At 53.9% G+C, this 26,082-nt stretch overlaps 2 protein-coding genes across 7 annotated transcripts; one reads left to right on the forward strand and one right to left on the reverse strand.

The window, feature by feature from the left end:
* The first annotated feature begins 93 nt into the window (after positions 1 to 93).
* NOXA1 (NADPH oxidase activator 1) lies at positions 94 to 16,339 on the forward strand. Of its 2 annotated transcripts, none has more exons than XM_057419286.1 (15): positions 94 to 445; positions 2,691 to 2,773; positions 4,258 to 4,366; positions 6,508 to 6,642; positions 7,438 to 7,545; positions 8,271 to 8,330; positions 8,876 to 8,913; positions 9,626 to 9,767; positions 11,267 to 11,320; positions 12,391 to 12,463; positions 12,647 to 12,705; positions 13,614 to 13,786; positions 14,843 to 14,948; positions 15,034 to 15,157; positions 15,284 to 16,339. In XM_057419286.1, exons 1-15 carry the CDS (start codon positions 272 to 274, stop codon positions 15,379 to 15,381), a joined length of 1,536 nt encoding a protein of 511 aa, XP_057275269.1. In that variant the 5' UTR covers positions 94 to 271; the 3' UTR covers positions 15,382 to 16,339. The 2 variants fall into 2 exon arrangements, with proteins under 2 accessions (XP_057275269.1, XP_057275270.1); XM_057419287.1 differs by having other exon boundaries at positions 13,617 to 13,786.
* Positions 11,841 to 25,910, reverse strand: LOC130604621 (ectonucleoside triphosphate diphosphohydrolase 8-like). 5 transcript variants are annotated; one of them, XM_057419283.1, is made up of 10 exons: positions 25,629 to 25,897; positions 23,128 to 23,259; positions 22,234 to 22,351; positions 21,102 to 21,252; positions 20,312 to 20,471; positions 19,579 to 19,809; positions 18,577 to 18,840; positions 18,075 to 18,185; positions 17,791 to 17,925; positions 11,841 to 11,903 (listed from the first exon to the last, which is right to left on the reverse strand). In XM_057419283.1, the coding sequence occupies exons 2-10, from the start codon at positions 23,245 to 23,247 to the stop codon at positions 11,856 to 11,858; spliced, it is 1,338 nt and encodes a 445-aa protein (XP_057275266.1). In that variant the 5' UTR covers positions 23,248 to 23,259; positions 25,629 to 25,897; the 3' UTR covers positions 11,841 to 11,855. The 5 variants fall into 5 exon arrangements, 4 of the variants coding, with proteins under 4 accessions (XP_057275266.1, XP_057275265.1, XP_057275264.1 ...); XM_057419282.1 differs by lacking the exon at positions 11,841 to 11,903 and adding an exon at positions 16,587 to 17,055 and having other exon boundaries at positions 25,629 to 25,901; XR_008973497.1 differs by lacking the exon at positions 11,841 to 11,903 and adding an exon at positions 16,923 to 17,055 and having other exon boundaries at positions 18,549 to 18,840; positions 25,629 to 25,896.
* Positions 25,911 to 26,082: the final 172 nt, after the last annotated feature.

Genomic DNA, 26,082 nt, shown 5'->3' on the forward strand with positions numbered 1-26,082 from the left:
CCGTAAATACCCGAGAGCGGCCGCGCTACCGTAATTACTGTGTACAATGCGCACACTAATAGGGCCGTGACAAGAACCCCCGCGGTTTTCCCCCCAGCTGTAGCCGCCGGCATCCCCTCTGCCCCCGGACACTTCGGGGTCCGCGCCCCGGTGCTCCCCGCGGGGCTGGACGGGGAAGGGGAGGGCGGACCGGGACAGGAGAGCTTCCTGCCCCGCCCTTCCCCGCCCTGCAGGTGAAGCCGAGCCACGGACGCGGGAGCTGCCGCCGGCCATGGCCTACCGGGAGCTGGTGAGGCGCTGGCACCAGGGAGTGCTGGCGGCCGACGGCGGGGACTGGGACACGGCCCTCGACATCTTCGCCGGTATCCCGGGACCGCCGGCCAGGATCTGTTTCAACATGGGCTGCGTGCACCTGCTGGCGGGGCGGCCCGAGGCGGCACTCAGGGTGAGCGGCGGGAGCCGGGGCCTGAGGGGCCGGGATGGGGGCGCGGCTGCCGGAGTGCATCACTGAGAGACTGCTGTTGAGACAGGAGCTAAAACCCGTCACAGCCTGCTTTGGGTTGGAAGGGACCTCAAAGCTCACCCAGCTCCAGCCCCTGCCACGGGCACGGACACCTTCCACTAGAGCAGCTTGCTCCAAGCCCCTGTGTCCAACCTGGCCTTGAACACTGCCAGGGATGGGGCAGCCACAGCTTCTCTGGGCACCCTGTGCCAGCGCCTCAGCACCCTCACAGGGAAGAGCTTCTGCCTAAGAGCTCATCTCAGTCTCCCCTCTGGCAGGTTAAAGCCATTCCCCTTGGCCTGTCCCTACAGGCCCTTGTCCCAAGCCCCTCTCCAGATTTCCTGCAGCCCCTTTAGGCAGTGGAGCTGCTCTCAGGTCTCCCCTTCAGGAGCCTTCTCTTCTCCAGGCTGCCCCAGCCCAGCTTTCTCAGCCTGGCTCCAGAGCAGAGCTGCTCCAGCCCTCACAGCATCTCCATGGCCTCCTCTGCACTTGCTCCAACAGCTCCACGTCCTTCTGATGCTGGTGACCTGCACATCCCACTAATAGCAGGAAAGTGGGAGGTGATGGACAAAGAGTGAGGGCCCTGCAGCCACCTGTGTCCTCAGACAGTCCTGCACAAGCAGTCGAGGCTGCCAAAAAGAAACCACTCTGCTGGAGAACTGCTGCCCTTGGCAAGGGAGAGCAGGAGCCTGTGCTGGGGTGGGCAAGGGCCCTGAGGGGAAGCCTTTTTCTTACAGCCCCTGGCACGTTTGCACATCTGTCTGTCTGTGTCTCAGCTGCCTGATGAAGGGAGGCACATAAGCCATTTCTTAATGCATATAGAAGAGCTCAGGCTGTGCTGGAAGTCCTGGGGCAGAGCCATAGGGCCTGGGCAGGGTTCTAGCTGCAAGGGACAGCAGCGAGTGCACCACAGTGGTGCTCAGAGAGACTCTTTAGCGATGAATGGGCACTGACTGGGAAGAATCTAAGCTGTACTTACATGTAGGACAACGGTTGATTGTTGTTTTAGAATCATAGAATAGTTAGGGTTGGAAAGGACCTAAAGATCATCAAGTTCTAATCCCCCTTCCATGGGCAAGGACAAGGTCTTTTATAACACAGTAAAGCAGACTGTTAAATGTGTTTTGAGTTACAGGAGAAGCCAGCACCATAATGTGCAGTCCCTCCCTGACCTCCTGCAATGTATTTTCATCCCTGCAATGCTATCCCTTTCTAGGCAGTTTCAGGAAAGTCTGGAGTTTCAGGCTTGATTTATTTCCTCCACACCATCTCCTTGAAATGGTAAGTGAAGGAGCACACCTCCTAGCTCTCTCAAAGGCATTAAGACTGTTTTCCCAGTGCAGTGTTACTTAGAACCATCAGCCATGAGCTGCTGCCAACTTTGCTAATACTTGCCTGTACTTAGCTGTGAAACTGGACCAGAAATATGGACTTAGAGGTCCATTGTGTGAAGCCCTTCAGTTTTCTCCTTTGCGTCTTTTCACATACTCATCACCGTAGCCTGCTTGAAACAGCCTTCCAAAGCCTGGCTCGTCCTGCTGCTCCCACTGTCAGGGCAAAGTCTGCTCCCCACAACACAGTTTTCCCATTAAAGATGCTGGATTGCAAGCATAGCTCATTTAAGTCCAGTCCATTTTACCAAGGAAGGATAAAAACCTGAAGCTCAGCTTATACAGAGCCAAGACCTGAACTTGGAGCTGCCTCCTGTCCACAGCCCTGAGCTTGTCAGTCCTGGGGAGTTGGTCACAAGCACAGGGATGGCTGCTACACCCAGAACAAGAACAGCTTGGATGTGGCTGCCTGGATGCACATACCCAGACATCAGCAGGAGAGAGCCAAACCGATCCTTGTGATCCTCTGGGGCAACAACACAAGAGGGACGTGGAGCTGTTGGAGTGAGTACAGAGGAGGCCACGGAGATGCTTCGAGGGCTGGAGCAGCTCTGCTCTGGAGCCAGGCTGAGAGAGCTGGGCTGGGTCAGCCTGGAGAAGAGAAGGCTCCTGAAGGGGAGACCCTGGAGCAGCTCCAGTGCCTAAAGGGGCTGCAGGAAACCTGGAGAGGGGCTTTGGACAAGGACAAGTGGAAGGTGTCCCTGCCTGTGGCAGGGGGTTGGAACTGGATGAGTTTTAAGGTCCCTTCCCACTCAAACCAGTCTGAGATTCTATGATGTGTCTGTTTTTCTCCTTAGGCGTTCAATGACACCATTGCCAAGGACAGCTCTCTAGCTGTTGGCTATTTTCAGAGAGGGTTTGTCCATCTGCAGCTGGGAAGGTGAGGCCCGTGTCTGCTTCAGTCTTCAGTTTTCTCCTTTTAGTCAGACTTTATTCTGTGATTCTAAAATTCACTTCTTCCAGCAATCTTAAAGAGTTCTTAAGGTCCAGTTTGACCTTGTAAACCGTGTCAGAAGTCAGCAAGTCTTGTCTCTGATAAAGCTGAGAAGACAGGAGCTTCACAACTCCCAGCCCCAAGGGTGGCTAATACATGACATTACTGTTCCATACACTGAGAGAAAGAAGCTGCTCCTGGGGGAGGGTTGGTGGAGCTGTGGGGGGCCTGCCAGGATTCACATTGTCCTTCAGATTTCTTTGGGAATGAAAATACGTAATTATGCTGCTTGGTGTATGTCCACATGGGACCCCTGAGTCTGGCTTCCCTACACACCTAGTTGCACCAAAGTGCCTGACTCCCACGCTCTGCTAAGAGCAGATTTTGTGGGCCTAATCTCAGGCTCCTTGATTTAATGTTGGGATTGCTCCACTAATGTCATGGGATTGATTACTCATTGTTTGCACAGTTAAATCACAGTGACATCCTGCTCAGACAGGTGGGTGGAGGATTTTGCAGATCCCTCTTACCTTCATGTTCAGTTATTCTCTTTCCTGTTATTTTCCCAGTATTTTCCAGACCTTAATTTTGACAAAATGACTACCTTTATTTCTGGGAGGGAGTTAAACTGAGCAGTTCTGCACCCACAGCTGCCTCTCAAGCAGCTACAAGCTCTGTACCTCTGCAACAGAGCTGTGGTCAGGGGTGGTCCAAGCTGCTCCACTCTGCTCCTCCGGGCACCCTGTGCTAGCACCTCAGCACCCTCCCAGGGAAGAGTTTCTGCCTAAGAGCTCATCTCAGTCTCCCCTCTGGCAGGTTAAAGCCATTCCCCTTGGCCTGTCCCTACTTCCCTTGTCCCAAGCCCCTCTCCAGCTTTCCTGCAGCCCCTTCAGGCACTGGAGCTGCTCTCAGGTCTCCCCTTCAGGAGCCTTCTCTTCTCCAGGCTGCCCCAGCCCAGCTCTCTCAGCCTGGCTCCAGAGCAGAGCTGCTCCAGCCCTCGCAGCACCTCCGTGGCCTCCTCTGGCCTCACTCCAACAGCTCCACGTCCCTCTTGTGCTGCTGCCCCAGAGCTGGATCAGGACTGCGGGGGGGGGGGGTCTCCCCAGAGCACAGCAGAGGGGCAGGATCCCCTCCCTGAGCTGGTGCTCACGCTCTGTGCGTGCAGCCCAGCACAGGGAGGTTTTGGGATCAAGCACACACTGAAGCCAGGTCATGGGGAGCTTCTCCTCACCCAACACCCCCAAGTCTTTCCCCTCAGGCTGCTCCATCCCCTTTCTCCCCAGCCTGTGTTTGTGTTTGAGATTGCCTCAACCCAGAGACAGGACCTGGTACTTGGTCTTGTTGAACCTCATGAGGATTGCACAGGCAAACTTCTTAAACAGTATTCAGTTTTTCTAGTCTCATGTTCTTCTGTCATCTCCACACTGCAGGTATGAAGAAGCTCTCTGTGATTATCATATGGCTTTCAGCCACCTAAGAAAAAATCCTTTCATTGATTACAAGCAGCTGGGGCTGAGGCACATCCTCTATGCATGGGAGGTAAGAGTCAGCCTGTCAGAGCAGCCCTTCCGCTGTGCTGGTGGGGATTAGTAGGCATTAGTAACCCAGGAGCTTTTCAGGACAGTGCATTAGAACAGTAAAAACAGAACTTAATCATAAAACTCATAAACCAATCTCACCTCTGAAGAGTTCAGTAAATTGTACAATTGAAAAGTAAAGCTCTTCAGAGCAGATGCATACAAGTTTGTGTATTGGGTTGGGTTTTTTGGCTTATCTATGTATGCATATAATATTTAGACATACGTGCATGTAAATATCAACGTAAGTTTTGTGAACTCCTCAGCTTTGAAAGCTGAAATAGGCTGAAGTGTAGACAGATGGGAATCGAATTGGTCCATAAGGAGTACTGTAAGAAACTTGTGCATGAAAGCCTGTTTTTCCAGCTGTAGCAACTGGTCTTCACTTTTCCTCTGTGTCTAAACTCACAAACTGGGCTGTACGCTGGGTTTTGCTTCTGTAACTCCGTTCTGCAGCTCTTACACTGTGACATGGAGTCAACTTGCCTGTTTAGAACCCATGTAAGTCTGAATTGACTGTGAATATTTGTAATATTTGGACTGTAAAAGACTTCTAGAAACTGTACTCTGAGGGTTCACTTTGTTTTCTCCCCTCAGTCTGCACACAGAGACCAAAAGGCAGATGCAGGAAAGTATTTAAGTCTTTACTTCCGCAGGGTTGAGGAGTTATTGCATAACTCAAGTCAAGCGTGCCCAGAAACCCCTCCAGTCAAGTCAACTTTCGCGCACCTTACACCTGGCACGAAGAAGCCATCCTTGGCATCTGTGCTATTACCCAAACCTCACCAGCTTTAACAGTTTCAGCACCACAGCACTGCCTCCTCTGAGCTCACACACACTTAGAAACTTAGTCCCTTTGGAAGGTTCAGGGCTGCAGGAGTGCCCCAGGCCATCCCGAGGAGGCTGGTGCCTTTCCTGCTATGAGCATGCAGTCCCTCACTCCACATGCAGTGGGCATTGCCAGCATATGTGCTCTCACTGGGCTGACACTCCAGACTTGGGATCTGCATTCTGAGTCAACTGAATCTCACTCTTACATCTACCTGCAGCTCATTTCCAAAGCACACAGCCAATCCTCCTGCAGAACTGCACCATCAGCTTTCCCCATGCTTGGCCTCTCAGGTGCTGCAGCTGATCCTCATAGGGAAATGTGCTGTGTGGTTGGAAAATCCTAAACTATTTGCCTCTTGCAAGGCTGTACCACTTCTGAGCTGAGAGCTGCTGCCTTGCCTCTCCAAGAGGCAGCATCCCTGCAGTTCTGTAGATGTTCAGAATTACCTTTCCCCACCACCCCCAAACTGCCATTTGCTACTGTCATAATAAAGGAGCAATGGTAAAGCATCCTATTAGTTGCATCTCTGTCCCAAGCACTGCTTGCACCCAGGAACCACACAGCAATTGACAGGCTGATAATCCTGTCATGTAATATAACAAGCTATCTGACAGCAGATCAGCAAGGCCACACTTCTGCCTTGTGGGCCAGCAGCTTTTCCATACACTCACTGTTGGGCAGTGACAAGAAGAGATCTCCCACTCTTAATTAGCATATGGATCAAGGCTTCCCAACACCCAGTCTGTGCTACTCCCACACTTTGCCACTTCACCACTCAACATACTTACATGCTGCTAAAGGGTAACAAGCTACAGCTGACAATCTGCACATTCACAGCCCACCACAATGTGAAATAGTTTCAGTCAAGTTATTTTGCAGTGAAAGGGAGTCAGAATTACTCTGCACAGTAAAGTATTACCTAGTTGCATGTGGGAAGAAACACAAGACTCTTCCTGGCCTTTCAGCTGCATAAAGATTAAAGCTTTTGTGGTACCAGAGTCTTCATCTGGTGTTCCCCATGCTTCTCCTTGGCTTGAATGGAGCTGGCAGCTCCAGCAGGTAGCCTGGAGGTGCAGAGGTACAGCTTTTCTGTCTTTCCACTCTAAATATGGAGGTTTTGTTCAGCTGTGCAACCAGTAGGCAGTAGATGGCTGCTGCTGTATCTGTGATGTTCCAGTGCCTGGACCCTCTTGCTTGGCTGAGTTCTGCTGGTTGTGATGGGTGGTGCTGGATCTCAGCCCTCAGTTCTGTTCTCTCCTTGCCCTTTCCAGGTCCTGTACAGCACTGCAGCAGCCCAGTGCCAGCTGCAGCGGTGGCAGGAGGCCAGAGTCACCCTGGACAAGGCTGTTGTGTGGAGACCTGAAGGAAGAACAGCAATCCTGGACCTGGCCTTTCAGCAGGTGCAGGTAAGAGCCCCTCTGTGAGCTCCTGGGTATGTGCATTGGGTTGAAGTTAAGACACAGGAGGTAAGAATGTGCTAATTGTATGTTTGGGTTTTCTTGTCTGCTTGGTCACCTGGTAACATAGTCAAAATTTGGTTGTGATGCTCAGCCAAACTAGTGCTTCAGCTAATCAAGTACTCTATCAGCCCCAGGTGCTTCATAGCACAGCAACACCATAGTGAAGAATTATGGTATAGCCTCTCAGGTTGGGGGTTTTGCTTTCTAGTCCCTAGTCAGCTCTTAGGTGACCAGGAGCAACTTGCAAGTGTCTGATACACACTTCCTGGAGAGTTCATTATTTTACTTTCTCCATACTTCCTTATGTTACTTGTATCCTTTCTAAGATCTGATCATGTCTTCTAGCATCATGTTTGTGCTTTACATTAGTATATCATTTATATTTGCTGTTAGCTTGCTACTCGGTCTTTGAACAGGGGAGAAAATAACAACATCTGAAATCAAATAGAAAAACTTCTTAGAAGATTTCTTTAAGAAACCTGACTCCACTGCGCTCCCTTCCCACCTGTCCCATGCCAACAGAGTCCATCTTTGACTCACCACTGGGTAATGGCTGCTGAGTTTACACATGCTCATTAAACCTGAGTGACCTTTCTCAAGTTCACAGATGTAATTTTTGCCCCAATGTCTTCCTGGAGCTGATCTTACCCACATAAGGAAGCTCTACTTGCTTTTCACTGCTGTTATGTTTCATTTAACATTCACTGGTGGCTTTTCCATTCTCTGCTTTCCCTGCCCTAGAACCGGCTATTTTTAGAGCCCATGCAGGTTCCTCTGGGGGAATTTTTCAGACCACGAAAGAAGGAAGTTGAACAGCTGGATTCAAAAGACTTCCTGGGTAAACCCAAGGTAACAGGCATGTGATCACTAAGATTAACAAGCAGCTTAAGATCTCACTTTCTGACCTCTCCAGAGAGCATTACTGTTGTTTGCTCCACTGCTTACTGTGCTGATGGAGAACCCAGAGCAGGACTGTCAGGGTCAAGGCATCTGGGACACAGAGGCTGGAATCTGTTAAATTGCCACCTCTTCTGTCAAAACTGCCCTTTGTGCTAAAACCCCTTCCCAGTCTTGGTCACCTGAAACTCTGAAAAAGCTGAGCAGGTCCTTAGGGAGCCCTGTGACCATCTTTGTGCTGACAAGATTTTCAAGAGGAACATGTTCTTCCAGCATGCTCCTATGCACTGCTGCATTGCCAGTGGGACAGGCAGGCACCTGGGAGACGAATGCTTTGTCACATCCCTTAATGCAAGTCAGCAAAGAATTTCTCTGATCCCTTCTGGGACCAGTGCAGGCAGCAGAAGCGCCACAGGCCAGAGAGCTCCAATGGTAATAAAGGGAAGGGAAAGTAATTCACTCATGTACTTTTAAAGAAGCTTTGGAAAGGCTGAAAAACCAGGGACAAGAATGGTTAAAGCTGTTCTGGGAATCCAGGTCTGCTTTTTCCACTATGTGCATGGCTCTACTTTATGCCTGACCATAGGATGTCAGAAGGAAATCAGTCCGAGTAGATAGCCTGGCACGAAGTTTGAGTCATCCAACCTGGATTCAGTTATTGCTTTGTCCTCCAACAGGTGATCTCATCCATCATTCCCAATGATGAGTACATTGGCTTCGAGCCTCTCAGGCCTCAGGTGAGCAGGACAAAGCTGTGAAAAGAGGAATGGAGCTCCAGGTAGGGCCTCAGATCCTAACACCGTCAGGGTAAGAACATGCTGGTGAAGGAAAGAAACGGTGCAGTATCAGACTGGCTCCATGGAGCCATTCAAAGCCAGGTGGGCTTCAGCATTGGCTGGAAGGGACTCAGTGATGTGAGTCTCCAACCCTTTGAAGATGCATTTTTGTCTCTTTGCCATGTCAAAACAGCAATGGAGACTGCTGTGCTCAACACGTGCTTGCCCAGTACATCACTGGGTTTGTCAGCATAAGCATGGCTGCCTTGCACTGTAATACAAGCTCCTTAGAACCAAGGGAAGGAAAGATATTTTGTTATTCATCTCCTTATGGGATAAAGAGGAAGGGGGAGAAATAAAAGGAATATCCTGGTAAGGTGTAGAGCAGCAGTGGTTAAAATCAAAGACAAAACACCTCAGTGTGGTATTCAGAGGGACAGAAAAGAAGGTGGTACTGTTCCTGTGTAAGGTATTGTTATAAATATATGCTGTTGTTTCTCCCACAGAAACAGGGCTTTTATGAACCTGGTGCTGATGCTCTGCTGTAAGTGTTTGGTTCCATCTTGGTCTAACTCTTCTCTCACTATTTCTGTTCAGAAGGTCACATTTTGTTCTCCGATATCTTTGAAGAGCCTGTGGGATCTACACCCACTTCTCAACGAGGGTGTAGAGAATGACAAACATGCAAAGGCTTTTGTGGCTGCCAAAGACACTGCAGTGCAGTTGGCATCCCTCATGCAGGAATCTCAGGGTAGTTTGCAGGAGTTGACTCAATAGTCTTGTGAAACAGGCCTGGATCATGCCATGGCCAGGGAATGGAAGCAGAGAGAGATTGTAGGACCTGCCCAGGTCTGTGGCAGAGGATGCTCAGCTGCCACATCCTAGTGCCCAGAACAAGGCTTCCAGATATTCCCTTCCAGCCCTGCTGAGCCAAAATCAGCCTTGGTTGCAATAGCATGAAACTATTTGTTGTGGTGATGTTGTACCAGCAGCACTTCATGCTGAGTTTAATAATTGCTTTGATCTGGAGAGCATTTATCAGTGCAATGAAAATGGAGCAGCTGCATTTGGGAAATCTGTGTTTTCCAGGCTGCTTTTGTTCCCAGTTGGAACAAAGAGTAGCAATGGAAATCATCATTTCCCAACAAGTGAAATATTTGGCATGGGACAATTTGGATCAGTGCAGTGTTCTGGACCAAAGCATTCAGCACCAGACCTCCAGGGTTAGTAAAGGTGCTCTCATTCTCTCTTTCCAGAGAAAGTGAGTCAGGCTACTACCGGGTATTGTCCCATTACTACCCCAAGGACTCAGAGAAGCTGGCAGTGAGAGCCAGCAGCTTGGTCTTTGTGCTGACAAGAGGAGGGGATGGCTGGGCTACAGCCATACATGATGGACAGGTAAGGACAGTGGGTGGGCTTTCCAGCCCATCCCCACCAGCAGAGACCACAGAGGCCTGGACAGGAGCTTGCTGCAACCCTCTGAGCACATTCCATGGGCACCCTGTAGCTCTGCAGAGAATGAGTTCAGGAGCTCACTTCCACAGACCAGCTGCTAACTGTAGATTTCTCTGACACTGGGCTCCCACTGTCTTCTGCCATTCACCTCTATAGCTCCACATGGGCATTTCTGGGGGCAGTTGTGCTTTCCACCATACAAAATCCTACTGTGGGATTCTGTAGGATAACAGACCTCACCAGGAGGGACCACCATTTAGAGCAGTATTTGTCACCTGAGAGCTCTTCCAGGGCTGAGGAAAGCAGCTGGTCCTTATCTGGTGTGTAGTGCCTCTGTTACATTAACTTTGGGAAGGCTCTGGAAGGATTTCAGCTGTGCAGACAGGTTTTATAAAGGGCTCTAGAGAAGACCTAAGGAATTGAGCAAACCTGACATCTTTCTGTAGACCAGGGAACGATAGTGCAAAGATTGAACAGGAACAGACAAATATGACATCACGGAAAATCTTTTGCTGACAGAAGCCATTTCTCACATGTCTACTGAAATGCTTCGGAAGAACCAGTGGATTAGCTTGAACCAGTATTATCTGCCTATATTTGCAAAAAAAGTCAGAAGATTCTTCACAAGACTCTTCACTAAAACCCCAGGGAGCTGCTTGGGCAAGAGGCAGTGCCTGAGGGCTGATGACAGGTTAAAATATGAAAATAAAGAATAGGCATAAATGAACAGGATTTTATTTCTTTCTTTTTAGAGAAAGGACGTCCCCACAGAGAATCTCCTGTGACCTAAGCATTTAGCATATCCCTAAGGGATGTAGTAATAGAGATGGGGATGTAGTGCTCCTTAAGGTGACCATGTTCCACTACAGTCAAATGACTGGCATAGCCTAAAGCAGCTGGAGCTGGCAGTGAACAGTTACAGACCTGTTTGAATGTGCTGGTTGAAGCTCAGTGAAGTGTCAAGTGAAATTCAAAGTTAAAAAAAAAAAGTAAAATAATAGACACTGGGGAAACAAAAAGCATAATTATAATGATCAGTTGAAATTGGGAGCTCTAGAGCAGTGAGTGGCAGAAGACACAGAGATGCTGCTGCACTGGTATCCCTCAGTATCCTTGCTACTCTCTGCCCAAGCATCCATTTCAGGGGCAGGGTGTTTGGGCTGTTACATCCCAGCCACTCCAGCAGCAGCACTGCTTTCAGCAGAAAAACATGCAAAAGAACCATGGGATTTTGTCAGCAATATCAGAGCACGAACCCTATGGATTACTGTATGAGACCCTGCCCCCCCGTGGGCGCATTTGAGTTGCTGCAGGCAGGGGTGGTTTGCAAGGGCAGAAGCAGTGCAGAGTGGGACTTAGAGAAAGTGGGTCTGGGTGGGCTGGGGCTGAGCCTGCCACAGCAGCAGCTCCTGTCTCACCCTGCTCTGCTTTGTGTCCTGCAGAAGCTGCGCATTCCCAGCTCTCTCCTGGAGCCTGCCTCAAAGATGGATAAATGGGTGAGCTGACAGCCTTGCAAGCAGGGGCGAGGGAGGGACCAAGAGGTACATCTGGGACACTTCTGTGTAAGATTATCACAGGACAGGACAACTGTGTAAGAGACACAGAGTATGAAGTACTGAGACACCTTGACTGAAGACCAAGTGCTCTTGAACAGGAACAGCAGAAGAGTTAAAAGCCACAGTGGCTTGTACCACCAGCTGATCTAGGTGTCGTTAGCTCTTATCCACCATGGGCTGATGGGGCACACAAAGATGAGCAGCTGCCATGGCTCTCCTGACCACTGTAACTTCTTGTGCCACTGGATGAGTTTGAGGGCTTAAGGCTTCTGTTTATCCAGCCTGCTCCCATGGTCTGTGCAGCCAGTCAGTGTAGCACAGAAGCAGGTGAGGAGGGCTCACACATTCTGGTTCAGCAGCAGAGAGCAGGTTAATCTCTTTCAGTGGAGCAGTAACATCTTAGAGATACTGCTTTTTGCCTTAGGGCCATGCACTAAGCCCTAACCTTCACCTTTGACTTGGGAAAGTTTTCATCTCATCTCCACCACAGACATGTCCACACATGATCCAAATAATTTTCTATCTGAAACCAGTGCAGAAAGGTGCAACTCAGACCCGTTAGGGATTTTTGGAAGCTCACAGTTGTTGTGATGTTGCTGTGATTCACAGTTTCACTCCCAGATGAATCTTTGGTCATAGCCCATGCTTGAGCATTTGCTCCATGGCTGTCTCACTGTGAACCAGCCCAAGTTCCCAGGTGAGCTGGCAGATGGTGAGGAGAACCCTCAGCACAGTGTGAGCAGCCTCCCTCTGCTCCAGCACCAACCCAGCAAGGAGCAAGAGGCCAAGGAAGTGCCCCACCAAGCCTCTCATCACCCCTGCTACCCACAGGAGCTGCAGAGACCATTCTGAGTGCTCCACCTCATCCAGCCAGTTAATAAACTGGTCTCCCTAGAGCTCTCTCTGGGATTACACCCATACATTTATAACTGGCTGCAGCCTCTGTCATGGACAACAGCCTCGTCCAGTCTCCAGTGCCTTCTGCTCACTCTTCTGATTTTCTGTTGCAGAAGATCAACGATGGGATTCCTCTCCCTCCTGCCCAGGTGCCTCCCAGCCGACTCCACATGAAGCAGAAGCCAGGTAGTCCCCAGGCCAGGGACCTCAGTGGGTGTGACTTGGAGCTGTGCCCACCCCTGCTTTGGGGGGCATGGAGAGGCTGGTTGCCCACTGCAGCCCTGTCTGCCTGTGTGCTGGGGGTTGCAGAAGAGGTGCGGAGTCTGCTGACTGTGGGTGCTGTTCCTCTGCTCTTGTTTTGTTCTTCAGAATCTGCTGGGGGAGAAAATGCCCCTGTAAATGGTGCTGGTGCTCAAATGGACTCCAAGGTAAGGTGTTCCACAAGCTGGCACAGCCTCAAGAGGTCAAGGCTGTGAAAAATGCCAGATTCCTGACCAAATCCTCCAAAATTCCTGAGCTGGCCCAAAATCACCTGAAAAAAACCCTCTCCCTCTGCCCATTTTCCCGTTCCAAAGAGAGGCTCCCATGGGTTCATTCCTCCACCACTTCCAAGTTTGTGACCATACAACTTTGTCAGACTGCCCAAGGTTGAGGCTTAGCAGGGCAGTGCCATTGTGGCACCCCCCAAGGAGCCAAGAGCCTCAGACACAGCAACATCCTCAGGCACACACTTCACAGCCTATTTTGGAAGAGAGTTGTCTTTGAACTACCTGCTGGCCCTCCCTCCCTTCTCCTGTGCAGAATTTTCTGCTCCTGAGAGTCTGGGTACCACAATTCATTTATTTGTGTTCTGGGATGTTGTTCTCTAATGCACTTCCATGTCATTACCAACCACAGTGTATGATGGTGCTGGAATTGCTCCTGTATCCACTTGGGGACAGCACCTCTGGCAGTGCCAGCTGCAGATGAGCTCTGCTGGCTTTGTCTCTGCCACCCTCTTTGCAGGGCTTTTGGAGCAGTTTTTTGTTCAGCTTCAGACAGGAGGCAGCACAACATGGGAACTGGCTGCACATCTCCAGCTGGCTAGAGGAATTGGAGCCCTGCTCAGCTGGACTTGAGGTTGGGAGGTACCTGTGTGATGAGACCCAGAAACAGGCTTCCTGGGTCATGGGAGGAACAGTTGATCCCAAGCTTTGGATCCATAGCTGCCCCTCTGATGCTACACTACCATTACATGGTAGCACTGAGATGAGGGGTTGTGTCGATGTCGCCTCTGTTGATAGGAGAGGTGACATAGTCTGAATAACCCCCCTGTGCACGATGCCACCTCTCTCAGCAGATCCCAGTGACCTGTGGGGACGCTCCCCCCGGCAATGCCAGGCCCATGGTGCTGCGGGTGTGCTGCGAGTGCACAATGATGCTGAGGGCAGGCACAGCTCCGGCGCTGCAGGACCTGCGGGCACTGCTGCGGGACTGCCTGGGGCAGCAGGCGCAGCGAGGGAGGCTCAGGTGGGTGACAGGGTGCAGCAGCCACCCCCCTAAGGGTATAAGGGCCGTATGAAGATAGGCTGAGAACACTGGGGCTGTTCACCCTGGAGAAGGGAAACTGTGTGGAGACCTCAGAGCAGCTTCCAGTGTCTCAGAGGGGGCTACAGGGATGCTGGAGAGGGACTTTGGACAAGGGCCTGTAGGGACAGACCAAGGGGAATGGGTTTAAACTGAAGTGGGAGATTTAGGTTGAGTATAAGGCAGAAGTTCTTCTCTGTGAGGGTGCTGAAGCACTGGCACAGCGTTCCCAGAGAAGCTGTGGCTGCCCCATCCTGGCAGTGCTCAAGGGCAGGTTGGACACAGGGGCTTGGAGCAAGCTGCTCTAGTGGAAGGTGTCCCTGCCCGTGGCAGGGGTTGGAACTGGATGAGTTTTAAGGTCCCTTCCAACCCAAACCATTCTGTAACTCTAAGACACAGGCATTCAACTCTGTCTAGTCTCCTGGGAACATTTAATTGGGGTGTTGTGATCAAAACACCAGCAGAGATTCAGCGAAGGCTGAGCACACAGCCTTCCTTTCAGGGCCAACCTTACCGTGGCTTGTGGTTAGGAGAAAATCATATGCTCATGGACTTTGGAAGCCTGAAGGATCTTTCCCAGGGCACTGCCATGGTCAGGAAACAGGGAAACATGAACTCTGTGCAGATGCAGGTGCTGTACATTGGATTTTCTCCATTGCTCAGCTCAGCCTTTGAGATACACTAGGATCAATGCAGAGCAATTTGGGAGTCAGGTGTAAGTGTGCATTGGTCCTGAGGTGACAGTTCCCTGATGTGATACCCCTGGGGACACACAGTGTAGTCAGGAGAGTTTAGGATCTTCCCCTCAAGTAAATGTGTGAGGAGCTGAGGGTGTCTCCCTTTCTGCCCACTGAACATGTAGGTAGGCCCCACATCCATGTGCAAAGGTTAAAGCTGGCTTACAAGGGGGACTTCAAAGACTGAAGATGGTAGAGGACTAGGCTGGCCTCAGAGCTAGGCTTTAAGTGAGATTTGAGCCATGTTAATGAACTCTTGCAGCTACAAGAATTTGGATGGCAAGGAACTGGGAGCAGTTTCGGGAGAGGAGGATCTAGGGAGGATGTGGCAGCAGCTGACGGATGGCAGGCTGGTGCTGTGTTGCCAGGTACGTGGGCTGTGACCACCTCCTCTGCTGTGCTGGGCTCACATCTCTGCTTTGCCTTGCAACCTTCATGCTGACTCTCCTGTAGGACTCAGAGTCCCACTCGGGCAGACCCATCCTCTACCGGATGCTGGCTCAGCACTCCTACCCTGCACAGGGACCAGGGGACCTGGACTTCAGCAAGGGAGATGTGCTGGATGTTCTCTCTGAAGGTAGCTCTGCAGTCCTGTCTGCAGGCTTGTGCTGGAGCAGGCTTTGAGTCTGCTGCAGGTGCCTGGGGAGTAGATGCCTCTCCAGTGCTGCCTCAGGGCTTATGCTGCTCCTTTATGTTTTCCCAGTGAATGAGGACTGGCTGGAAGGACACTGCAATGGCAAGACTGGCATCTTCCCCAAATGCTTTGCAACCCAGACCAGTTGTGGTGCTGCCTTCCTATAGCAAACAGGAGCCTTTTACTGCCCGACTGCACTGTCTCCCAGGGGTGGGAGGCCCCAGTCCCAGTTTATTCAGCCACAGCCAGGAGTTCTGCTGAACCTGGACAGGAGATGTCCCTCACTCACAGATCCCATGAGGTCAGCTCTAGCAGTCCAACAGCATCTTCTACAGCCTGTTCCCAGACCTGGCATTTTTACTTCTGTGCTTACACTGCCAAAGATGTGCCTGTGCAGGGCAGAGAGAAGGGAGAGGGATCTGATGTTTGGTTATGGAAAATGTCCAAGTGCCGCTGGCTCAGACCTTCCAGGTGGGAAGAGGTTCCTGTGGATGGAGGTCTTTACCCCCTCTCCATGTTGCTCAAGTTCAGGCTGGAGGGCTGAGCCTCACCCTAGTGAAGCCAAAGACTGTGAGCAGGAGGCAGAGCCCTGGTCCCCAGGCCCTTGGCTCACATGTCCTTATCTCCACCACACAGAAATGCTGCTCTTTCAAATGGCTTTTCTAACCTGTTTCCAGTGGGGTGAATGGGATAACAGCTTGGGTTAGGACCACCATGTATCATCTTCCACAGCAAATACCCTGCAGATCTGCCAGAGCCAAAGGGCTCTGACCATTCCTCAGTCCAGATGCTTTTGATACTTTCCTCCAGCCCTTAAATCCTGCCTGGACGTTCCTTCATGCCGCATGGGCAGAAGAGATCTTACAGTGCAGAGGAGAGGTGGCTGGGGAGCACCCCTGCTCAGAGCAGCCCTTTGGAGGGGCTGGGCAGGGGGGTGCTGAGCTGGAGCTGGGAGGAATGACGTGACCATCCGATTCCTGCCCCGAGCTGTGCTGGGCTCTTCTGAGCTGGATGAACCACTTAATCGCCTGGAGCTGGAACCCGTTAGGGATTTGGTGTCTGAGAGAGCTGAGCTGTGTAACTGGAATATCAAATAAACCCTGAGCCACAGTTGGCAGCTCTTCAGTCAACCTCCACTTGCATTTTTCTGCTGCTATGGCAGTAAATAGTTTTAAAGACACCTGACAGTGTCTTTGGGTAGATACTGTCACATACTACAGCAGTCTTTCACAGGGCAAGATACAGGTAAGGTCTCTCCTCTCCTCAGAGCTTAGGTGGCCACCACTGCTCTCCATCACCAGTTGCCTCCTGTGGCTGTTGGGATTGCAGCCCAGCAGGAAGCCATGCGAGGCTGGTCGGGGACTTTCCTATGTGAAAAACAAAATGGGTTTTATTTCTAGTTTGGGTTGATCTGGCTTCATCCAGCTGCCAAGTCTGTCAGCTTTTATCAGCCAGATTGGTCTTCCTCTTGGAGGTACTCAGAGAGCTCAAGACACCTTTGTCATCTTCAGCATCTTCATAGAGATGGCCCAATTAGACCTCCTGAGCAATGGAGATGGGTCTAATGCCCTCATTCTTCTCCCACCTTCTTTTGCAGCACATCCCTCCCAGGTTGGTAGGCAGGATGTCTCTGGTCAGGAGGCCGGGAGCTACTTGCTTTTGCAGAAACACTGGAGGAAGCCGGCCACCAGGCCTGCCATGATGGCCAGCACGATGCAGGAGACAGCACCTGCCCACAGACTGGGCTGCTGGCCCTTGATGTGTCCCAGAGCCTCCATGGGGATCATGTTGGTGAGGTTCAGCATGAAGCCCAGCGTCCACCCGATGTCCGTGTTTGCTGCCTGAGGTGAGGGAGCAGAGGTCATTCAAAAGTACTTCTCCCAGCTTTGGTCCAAGGAGCTCTCCCATGAGCTGCCCCAGCTGTGATTTCACACAGGGACCTGGCTGTGGTGAACCTGATCTTAGCAGCCCCAAATACAGAGAGCTTTCCTTTCCCCCCTTCCCAAAGGCTGAAGGGCAGATGAATGTGGATGAACAAGGCCAGGTTGGACACAGGGGCTTGGAGCAAGCTGCTCTAGTGGAAGGTGTCCCTGACCGTGGCAGGGTTGGAACTGGATGAGCTTAAAGATCCCTTCCAACCCAGACTAGTCTGGGATTCTGATAATGGGTGCTCTGGTCCAGATCTGCCTCTGTGACCATGATTTTGGATCTGAGCTTTCCTCCTCCCCCATCATCCTTCAAATTTGGTCCTGTTCTGGTTCAAATGGGTCCTGGGGCCCCCATCAGCTCTCTGATGCTCAAGTCAATCCTGCCTCGCATCAGACACCAATGTAGCCAGATCCTCCTGTGCACTTCTCCAATGCACTTAAAATCAGCTTGTTATGTTCACACCAGAGTGGGAGAGAACAAGCTGGTGTCAGAGGTTTGGGACAGGGAAGGAAGAGTGAAGCTGGGCTGGGGTCACTGGGCAGCAGGATGCGAAGGGGAAACATTTCTGGTGCAGGGGACTCCAGGGATGCTGCTCCTGGACATGTGCTGGGGCCAGGGCAAGGATGCAGACCCCACAGGGTCCTTACCTGCTGCCTGAAGTGGATGCTGCTCCACGTGTGCTCACTGAACTTGTAGCCATCAAGCAGCAGTGTCAAGATGTAAATGGCCGTGGAGCAGTACTTGTGTAGATACCCCTTCTGCTGCGGGAAGGTCTCCACCAGCTGTGGGGCCATCAGAGGACACAGTGCAACAGGGAATGAGATGCTCGGGAGCCCTGCCTAGCCCACGGGACAGGAGGACATTGCCTTCTTGGGATGAGAGTTGGGACATGACAAGCACAGGGCTCCTTTCTGCCCCTCAGGGCTCTCACCTCTGCCCAGTCCTTCTTGCAGAAGGCCTGGACTGTGGAGTTGACGTCCTTTAGAGACTGCTGGCTGGTCAGGTTCAGGAAATGGAAGGTGTAGTAGAATCCAGCAAAGGCCTGGGGGATACAGGGAGATGGTAAGAACTACACCTCCTTCCTCACCCCCCAAAAAGACCCAGGGTCCCCTCTTGCTTGGGGACAGAGTCCCACATAATTCCCAGGATTCTGCATCCAGCACCCCCTTGATTCTACCAGAAACCTTGGAGCGGGTTGAGAAGCCCTGGTGCTGCTGCTCACACTCTGAGCCAGCTCAGATTCACTCCCTGGGACAGGATTTTCCCTTGGGGGGGGCTGGGCCATCGCACAAAGCAGAAGCCACCTCCCAGCACAGAAGAGGTTGCAGATGGGATCAGCCCTGGAGTTGCCTCTCTCCCCACAGCCAGTGGCAGAGGAGAATCCCACCCAGCCCTATTCCCCGACCACAGCCCCAGGGACGGAGGCTCCTTACGAAGAACTGTCCCCGCACGGGCGGCTGATAGACCCCGTTGAACCCACACGTGCTGTTGGCCCCACAGCTGAGGTTGAAGAGCTGCTGCACGGCGGTGCTGCACGCTGCTGGCTCCCCTGTCCCCATCACCCTGAGGAGCTGCGCGGCGCTGGGGCTGCTCGGGGCACGCACACAGGGGCTGTCGTAGAGCTCTGCCGTGGTGATGTTCTCCTGGTACCCCCTGGGGTAGCAGGGGTGTGAGAGCTGAGCAGCGGACGGGCTGGCCTGGAGAGAGTGCGAGCCATTAGTGGGGCTTGGTGTGGGGTGCCAGTGAGGTCTGACCCACAGCCCATCCTGTACTTAGACAGGGACTGGATCCTGCTTTTTTGGAGCAGAATCTAGACCCTAGGATGATTTGAGAAATAGGAGCCATCCTTTGCATGATTTTGTCGGCCCCACTGAGCTGTTCTGGGTGGTGATGCCCCTACCAGCCTGTGCATCCCATGGGATTGGGATGAATATCAGCTGCTCTGATATTCACTCTGTCCCCACACTGGTCCTAGCACAGGAAGGACCAAAGGTACATCCCACCTGCGTGCTCCTTGAGCATCTCTGCCTCCCGCTGCACTGGGCTGTGTGCTCTGTCTGAGGTGAGGCAGGAGGACACGGGCCAGTGGTGGAGCTGTGTATGCTGGGAATCTTCTCTGGGGGCAGAAACTAAGGAAGGGTGAGTGAACAGGGACAGGAAAGAGCTTGAGGGTCCAGCTGGGCTTGGGAAATGATGGAAGGTGCTATTACATGTCAACATCTGGGGAGAAGGAGCCTGGCAGGGAACCACCACCACTTCCCATCCAAATGAGAGAGCGTTTTGGTTCAGCAGAGAAAATCTAAGCTTCTCCAAGGTTTTTGAATTCCCAATTCCTTAACACTTTTTCAACTGGAATGCCCAAAATTTCTGGAAGACGTTGATGGCAATGGGAAGTGCTTGAGCAGCTCCTGGCGACCAGCTCCAGCCTGCGGTACCTGGTGGAGAGCTGCCAGCAGCCTCTTCAAGGCCTGTGTCTGCCCATAGCAGAGGTAGCTGTGGGTGTAGAGCGAATAGTTGGTGCCATACAGCCTGAAGAAGACAGAGGTGTTCTTGTCCTCAATGGTGACTCCAGGCTGGAAGGTTATTTGTGTTGAGGCACCTCCAAGGTCCAGAGCTCCGAGAACCTCAGCATCCTGCGGATGTTCCCATTTCTCTGCAAAGGAATACTGGCCCGACAAGACAGCAAGTGTTAGTCTGAGCTGCAGTCACGGTCCCTGTCCCTTTCCTCCATGCTTTGTGGGCTCAGAAGTCCCTGAGGGACCTTCCATGTCCTGTCTCCCTGTTTAAGCCCTTCCTGCCTACACCCTCCTCAACCCACAGAGATGTCTGTGTAGCAGTGGCTGAGGTCTGTTCCCTTGGTTGCTGCACATCAGCTGGAATACAGAGACTTTGAGGAGGTAAAGAGTAACGCTTTGATCTGGGGTCTGGAGCTACTGTATCCCTGCGATACCAAACCTGATCCATGTGTAGGTAGAGAGCACAGGGCCAGGCAAAGGGACACAGAGACCCTTGATTGCGTTAATTACATGCAGCTCACAAGCACAGGCTACATGTACCTGTGACAAGCACCCTGCACCTACGTATTCCTCGTGTCTGGGAATACAAAAACCTGGCTGGGGTGCACACAGGGATGTCACTGCTCACCCCGAGCCCGCTGCCTGCCCGCACCTTGACGAGCGTCTCCAGCAGGAAGTTGACGCTGATCCAGCCGAAGGAGCCCTCCTCGTTCCCCGTCAGGACCTGAGCTCCGCGGAACTCCACTGGGTACTCGCCAATGGTCTTGGCCACCTCGGCAAAGACCTGCTGGGCCTTGGTGCTGTTCTGCTCCCTGCCCGGGGAAGGAGATGGACACCGCGAGTGGAGGAGGCGATGGCCGCGCAGCTCCAGCGCGGGGCTGACAGCGAGCGCCTGCGGCTGCTGCCAAGGAGCAGAGACAGGGCAAAGCCAGCAGATCCCTCCTGTGCTGCGCTGGGAGTGCCCCTAAAAATGCTGCCTGTGGGCTCGGCCTGAGAACACAGGAAGGGTCATGGCAAGTCTGGCAAAGGAGGTGCTGGCAGAGGAGGCCATGGAGATGCTGGGAGGGCTGGAGCAGCTCTGCTCTGGAGCCAGGCTGAGAGAGCTGGGCTGGGGCAGCCTGGAGAAGAGAAGGCTCCTGAAGGGGAGACCTGAGAGCAGCTCCAGTGCCTAAAGGGGCTGCAGGAAAGCTGGAGAGGGGCTTGGGACAAGGGCCTGGAGGGACAAGGGCTGTGGGGTTTCCCCATGGGCACAGTGAGCGTCTCTCTTGGACACCCCATAGGCCACAGATGTGGATGCTCTGCCCATCCCCGTGGGCTCCAGGACAGCTCCCCTGCTGCCCGCAGCCCCTTGTGCCCCCAGCCCCATCCCAGCCCCTGCCCAGGCTCCGGTGCAGGAGACGTGGTGGGAAGGGTGGAGGTGCCGGCTCCGCGCTGTGCTGTACCTCAGCAGCCGCATGCCCGCTGTGGCCCCCAGGTAGGTGGGGGTCTCCCGCTGCTGCTCTGCCGGGATGATCTCCATGGCCTTGTCCAGGCAGGGCTTCAGGCTGGCTCCGGCCCCGGCGGGGTCGTCTGCGTAGCTGGAGATGCCGGGTCCTGCAGGAGAGCCCCGTGTGATGGAGCCAGGTCAGTGACACACAGGAGGGATGGGATAGTGCAGGACTGTCAATGCATGAAGCCCCCAGGGGTTTGTCCCTGCATTCCCAGTCTCTTCATGCCCTTGCATGGGTGTCCTGGCTGAGCAGTGCTCAGAGCCGACCTGCCTGGAGGCAGCACGTGTGCCACAGCCACGGGCAGCTCCTGCTCCGCACACAGTGGAAGGGCAGCAGTGTGCCTTGTGATGCCGAGCTCTTGTTTAATGCAGGTAGGTGGAACTGCCTGACACAGCCTGGCATTCCTGCAGGACTCGTTCAGCAAACACAGCACTTCCCTATTCCTTTGGGAAGGGGCAGGCTCTCCCTTGTCCTGCTGTGTGTGGAGTGTATGCACATGCAGAGGTACCCTCTCACAGCTTGTTTGAGTTCCTATTTTTGGAAGCTGGCAGCAGATCTGAACACCCAGCGTGGTCCTGTGGAGAGCAGGGACAGGCTCTGGGGTGTCAATACCACTATTTACCTTCCCCCAGCTCTGCACACCATTAGTGCTATTAGCCCATCTCCATTAAACTTTGCTCTCTGACAGACCCCCTCAGTTAACCAGTAACTGACCTGCCTGGGTGTGAGGTTAAGGTGAGCTCGGAGCCCTCCCAGCCCCTGCCCTGGCACCTCTGCCCTTGCCTGGTGGCTTTTGCCAGTGCCAGCACAGCTCCATGTACCATTTAGCTGACCCTACCTCCCTCGGGAGCCTGGTCCTTCCCTCCAGAAATACCAGTCTGAGAGCACCTTTGCAAGAGGAATAGATGGGCCTTTGGGTATTTCTAAATACCCAGTAGATGAATAACTGCCCTTGGGGTATTCACCATTCACCTCACCCAGCACGAACCAGCCAACCCCGCCTGGTGCTGCAGGGCAGGCGCCCTGCTGAAGGGTCCCTGCGCGGAGCAGGGCAGGGAGAGGGACAGCACATCCCGGCACTCACCGGCTGCAGTGCAGGCCTCCACCTGGGACACGATGCCGGTGCCGTTCTCCTTGTCCGCAGGCCACCGGTAGATGTAGAGAGCCGTGTGCGTGGAGCCGGCGTCAAACACCAGCCCGTACTGGGGGCAGAGGGGACAGGGACTGTCAGGGGGTGCCGCCAGCAGAGCTCCTGGAGCAGGGGAACCTCAGATGGTCAAGAGTGGCACCAGAAGAGGGAGAGCCCTGTGGTACTGCACTCACTGTGCTGAGGACAAGGATCCACCACAAGCCCTTTGAGCTCCAGTGAAGAGGCTGAATGTGCTCTAGGGTCAGGCAGTGACAGAACTCTGCCAGACACAGGGCAGCCTGTGCAGGAGCTTGTCCCCATAGACTCCCAGCCTGGTTTGTGCTGGAAGGGACCTCAAAGCTCATCCAACCCCAACCCCTGCCACGGGCAGGGACACCTTCCACTGGAGCAGCTTGCTCCAAGCCCCTGTGTCCAACCTGGCCTTGAGCACTGCCAGGGATGGGGCAGCCACAGCTTCTCTGGGCACCCTGTGCCAGCGCCTCAGCACCCTCACAGGGAAGAGCTTCTGCCTAAGAGCTCATCTCAGTCTCCCCTCTGGCAGGTTAAAGCCATTCCCCTTGGCCTGTCCCTCCAGGCCCTTGTCCCAAGCCCCTTTCCAGGTTTCCTGCAGCCCCTTCAGGCACTGGAGCTGCTCTCAGGTCTCCCCTTCAGGAGCCTTCTCTTCTCCAGGCTGCCCCAGCCCAGCTCTCTCAGCCTGGCTCCAGAGCAGAGCTGCTCCAGCTCTCAGAGCTTTCTGGGCTCAAGCCTGCCTGAAACCCAGGGAAAATCCTCTACCAGGGGGCAGCCAGCACCCACGTGAGAGCAGGCAGCTCCTCCCAAGGACCCTACCTTGGTGCTGGGAGGCAGAATCACATCCTTCACATTCACGATGCTCAGAATGAGGGCAATGAAGCTGAAGACACAAGTGGCTGCCAGGAGACCTGCAAGGACCTTGGCTTTGTGGTCCATTCCTCCTCCAACCTGCAAGAACAGCCTCAACAACATGCTCCCACCTCTGCACTTGCAAAGCCAGTTTTAAAATACAAATCTCATATATGGTTATGGGAAATGCAAATCCCACATATGGATATGGGACTTTCCCGTTCCCTAGAAAGGCCTGAAGCCATTCTCTAGGGCATGGCTGCTCTTTTGGCAGTCTCAGGCTGGGACACCCTGCTCTGCTGAGCACTCCCTCCCTGTGGAATTTGCAGCCTGGCTTTACTGCCTCAGCTGCAGCCCTTTGGGCTCCTCTCTGCACACAGTCCCCATCCCTCTGCCCTGCTCCAACTGCAAGGCTGGGGGAAGCATTAGGAGCAGGACCCTGCCCTGGCAGTTTCCCACTGTGGCCATCTCCTCCTGGATGCAGAGCCACATCCCTTCGTCATCCCCTGCATCCTCACAGAACCCGTCCCACAAGATCTGGGACCAGCAGGCAACATCTGTTGCCCAACAGGCCCAGACTGTCCCTGCTCCCGGTCCTCTCTGCTCCAGGCAGGGGAACAGCATCTAGAGCCCCGTCTTCCTCACCTCTGCTCCGGGTGATGCCACAGCAGGTAAGCATACACACAGGGACATGCCCTTGCCTGCAGGTGACCCCCAAGCCTCTCCTGCAGCACCAAGGGCAGGCAGAAGGGCAGAGGCGGGAGGCTCCTGCGGACTGGGTCACACACAGCCCTGCAGCCAAGCTGGGATACCAACAGTGACAGCATCACACGGGCAGCCCAGCCAGTGGGTGCAGAGGAGCCCTAGAGATGGGAGGGGGTTCTGCACCTCCTGCTTGTCTGGCTGGAGCTCAGCTCCCAGCAGGGTCAGCCTAAGGCATTGGGAAGAAATTGCAGCAGAGAAGCAAAGCCAAAGGATCTGGTTCTCTGCAATGGCCTCAGCACACAGCAGCACCCCAGCTGGTCCAGATGTGCTTTCCTCAGCACCCTGCCCCATGCCACCATGGGCTGGCTTCCTCCACAGCCTTGGGCTGAGCAGCGGATGTCCCGAGAGCCTGGACACAGCCTAGAGAGGCGGTTGAACCACCCGGAGCTCTGGGGTGGCACCTGGGGGCTGTCCCTTGGCTGCACAATTCTCCTGTGAGTTCATAGAACCACAGAGAAATTCCCTTGCCCTTTTGGCAGGTCAGTGGCTGGAACCAGAGGTGACCTTTGGCAAGGTCAGAGGAGACGCTGATTCCTGGTTCAGTGTCAGCATCTCCAGTGACGAACAAGGGTGACCGATACCCTGCATGACATGAGATGTGTAATGATGGATCTGTTCTTCTGGCCCACGTCATGGGGACACAGGACGACAGGAAACCCTTATCAGGGAGCCCTGCCCTGTGTGGTGGCTATGGCCAGAAGAGAACATATGGAAGCAGCTGATGAATCCCTATATTGCCATGTCTCCAGTCCTATCAGCCTAGAGTTTGCCTAGATACAGCTGTGTCATGGGGATGGGATTTCCCTGCTCCAGGTAACAGAATAAAGCCCAGCCCAGCCCACATCCTGGAAAACCCTGTCCCAGGCACTGTGCAACGGAATGATGTGAAATGGAGATAAATTGCACATCCTGCACATGGGAGCAGGTGGGAAATGGGCTCCACCTGCTCTGATAGGGACTAAACTCCATCTGGACTGGGCAGGAGCCAGCATCCAAAGGCAGTACAGAGCCGGGGAGGGCAGCAGGCCATGGGGAGGGAGCCCAAGTGGTGGAAAACAAGGCAAGAAGCATGTGAGAAGCTGATCCATCTGCCCAGGCTTTCTGTGGCACCTCGGGGCTGGCCGGTGCTGAATCCACATGCTGCAGGGACGGGAGGTGATGGTGATGCCTCCAGAGCTGCAGAAGGGGCTGCACAGCCCACAGGGAGCAGTGCCCGTGGGGAAGGTTCCCAGCTGTGCCCAGCCTGGGCTGTGCCTGCCCTTGTCCGTGTGAGCTGGCACCACAAGTGCTCCGAAAGCACCGCGGGACATCCCCCACCTGCAGCGCCCCTGGCGCAGGAGGGCAGGCTCGGAGGCGCTGCCGGTGCTCGGGACAACGGGGCTGAGCTCCCACCCTGTGCATGTGGGATGTGTAAGTCAAAGGGGCTCTTTCGAGTGTAAGAACGAGGGTGGGGGTGAGCGCTGTGAGCATCCATGCCAGGCAGAGCGGTCCCTGCCTCCTATCTCTCCCACCAGTGCTGGGGCACAGCAGTGCCCTCCATGCCCTGTCCATGTAACCCCCGTGCCCCCCCAGCCTGCTGCTTCCTGCACCTGCAGCCCACTGAGCATGTCTGTCTCCAGCACGGGCTCCAGTGCTGACCCACCACCCCCTCCGAGCCAAGCTCCATCTAGGGCCCCCCAAGCCCCTTCCCTGCCCAGGCTCACCCTGGCTGCTCCCGGCTCCGCCGCCCTCCCGTGTCACCGTGTACTTGGAGTGTGGAGCCCGCTCCTGGGACAAAGGCTGCCCCGGTCCCCGCTACGGCCCTCCCCTTGGCTTGGGACCAGCAACCTGCCCAGGAGAGCCTTGTCCAGGAGGCAGCAGGGCTGGAGAGCCAGGGTGGAATGGGAATTGCGTCCGGTGTTAACCACTTGCCTGCTGGACACGTCCACCCATGGGGTGCCGGCCATGCTGTGGGGCAGCTCCCTGGGAAGCTCAGGCTGAGCTGAGCCTGCATCCCTGCCCCTCGGGGAGCCTGTGGGTGGCCTGGCCCTGGGGTGAAGGCAGCGGCTTAGGTCAGAGAGACCCTCAGCCATCCCTGCCCCAGACCTGCTGCAGAAGCACACAGCCCCATGGAGCATGGACCCAGTTGGTCACCCACACCCTGCTGTCACCTAGTGC

The sequence above is a fragment of the Pezoporus wallicus genome, unplaced genomic scaffold, assembly GCF_028554395.1.
Source record: "Pezoporus wallicus isolate ANWC-B61680 ecotype Strahan unplaced genomic scaffold, APGP_CSIRO_Pwel_v1 contig_10790, whole genome shotgun sequence".
In the NCBI taxonomy this organism is placed as follows: Eukaryota; Metazoa; Chordata; class Aves; order Psittaciformes; family Psittacidae; genus Pezoporus; species Pezoporus wallicus.

What these genes read in the sequence shown, in the direction of transcription:
- NOXA1 (XM_057419286.1), top strand. Translation starts at nt 272, where the DNA reads ATGGCCTACCGGGAGCTGGTGAGGCGCTGGCACCAGGGAGTGCTGGCG. An exon ending in ACTTCCTGGGTAAACCCAAG is followed by an intron (nt 7,546 to 8,270) that starts GTAACAGGCATG and finishes GTCCTCCAACAG; the next exon opens with GTGATCTCATCCATCATTCC. An exon ending in CCTCAAAGATGGATAAATGG is followed by an intron (nt 11,321 to 12,390) that starts GTGAGCTGACAG and finishes TTTCTGTTGCAG; the next exon opens with AAGATCAACGATGGGATTCC.
- LOC130604621 (XM_057419281.1), bottom strand. Translation starts at nt 23,247, where the DNA reads ATGGACCACAAAGCCAAGGTCCTTGCAGGTCTCCTGGCAGCCACTTGT. An exon ending in GGAGGCCTGCACTGCAGCCG is followed by an intron (nt 21,253 to 22,233) that starts GTGAGTGCCGGG and finishes GCTCTCCTGCAG; the next exon opens with GACCCGGCATCTCCAGCTAC. An exon ending in CCGTGCGGGGACAGTTCTTC is followed by an intron (nt 18,186 to 18,576) that starts GTAAGGAGCCTC and finishes TGTATCCCCCAG; the next exon opens with GCCTTTGCTGGATTCTACTA.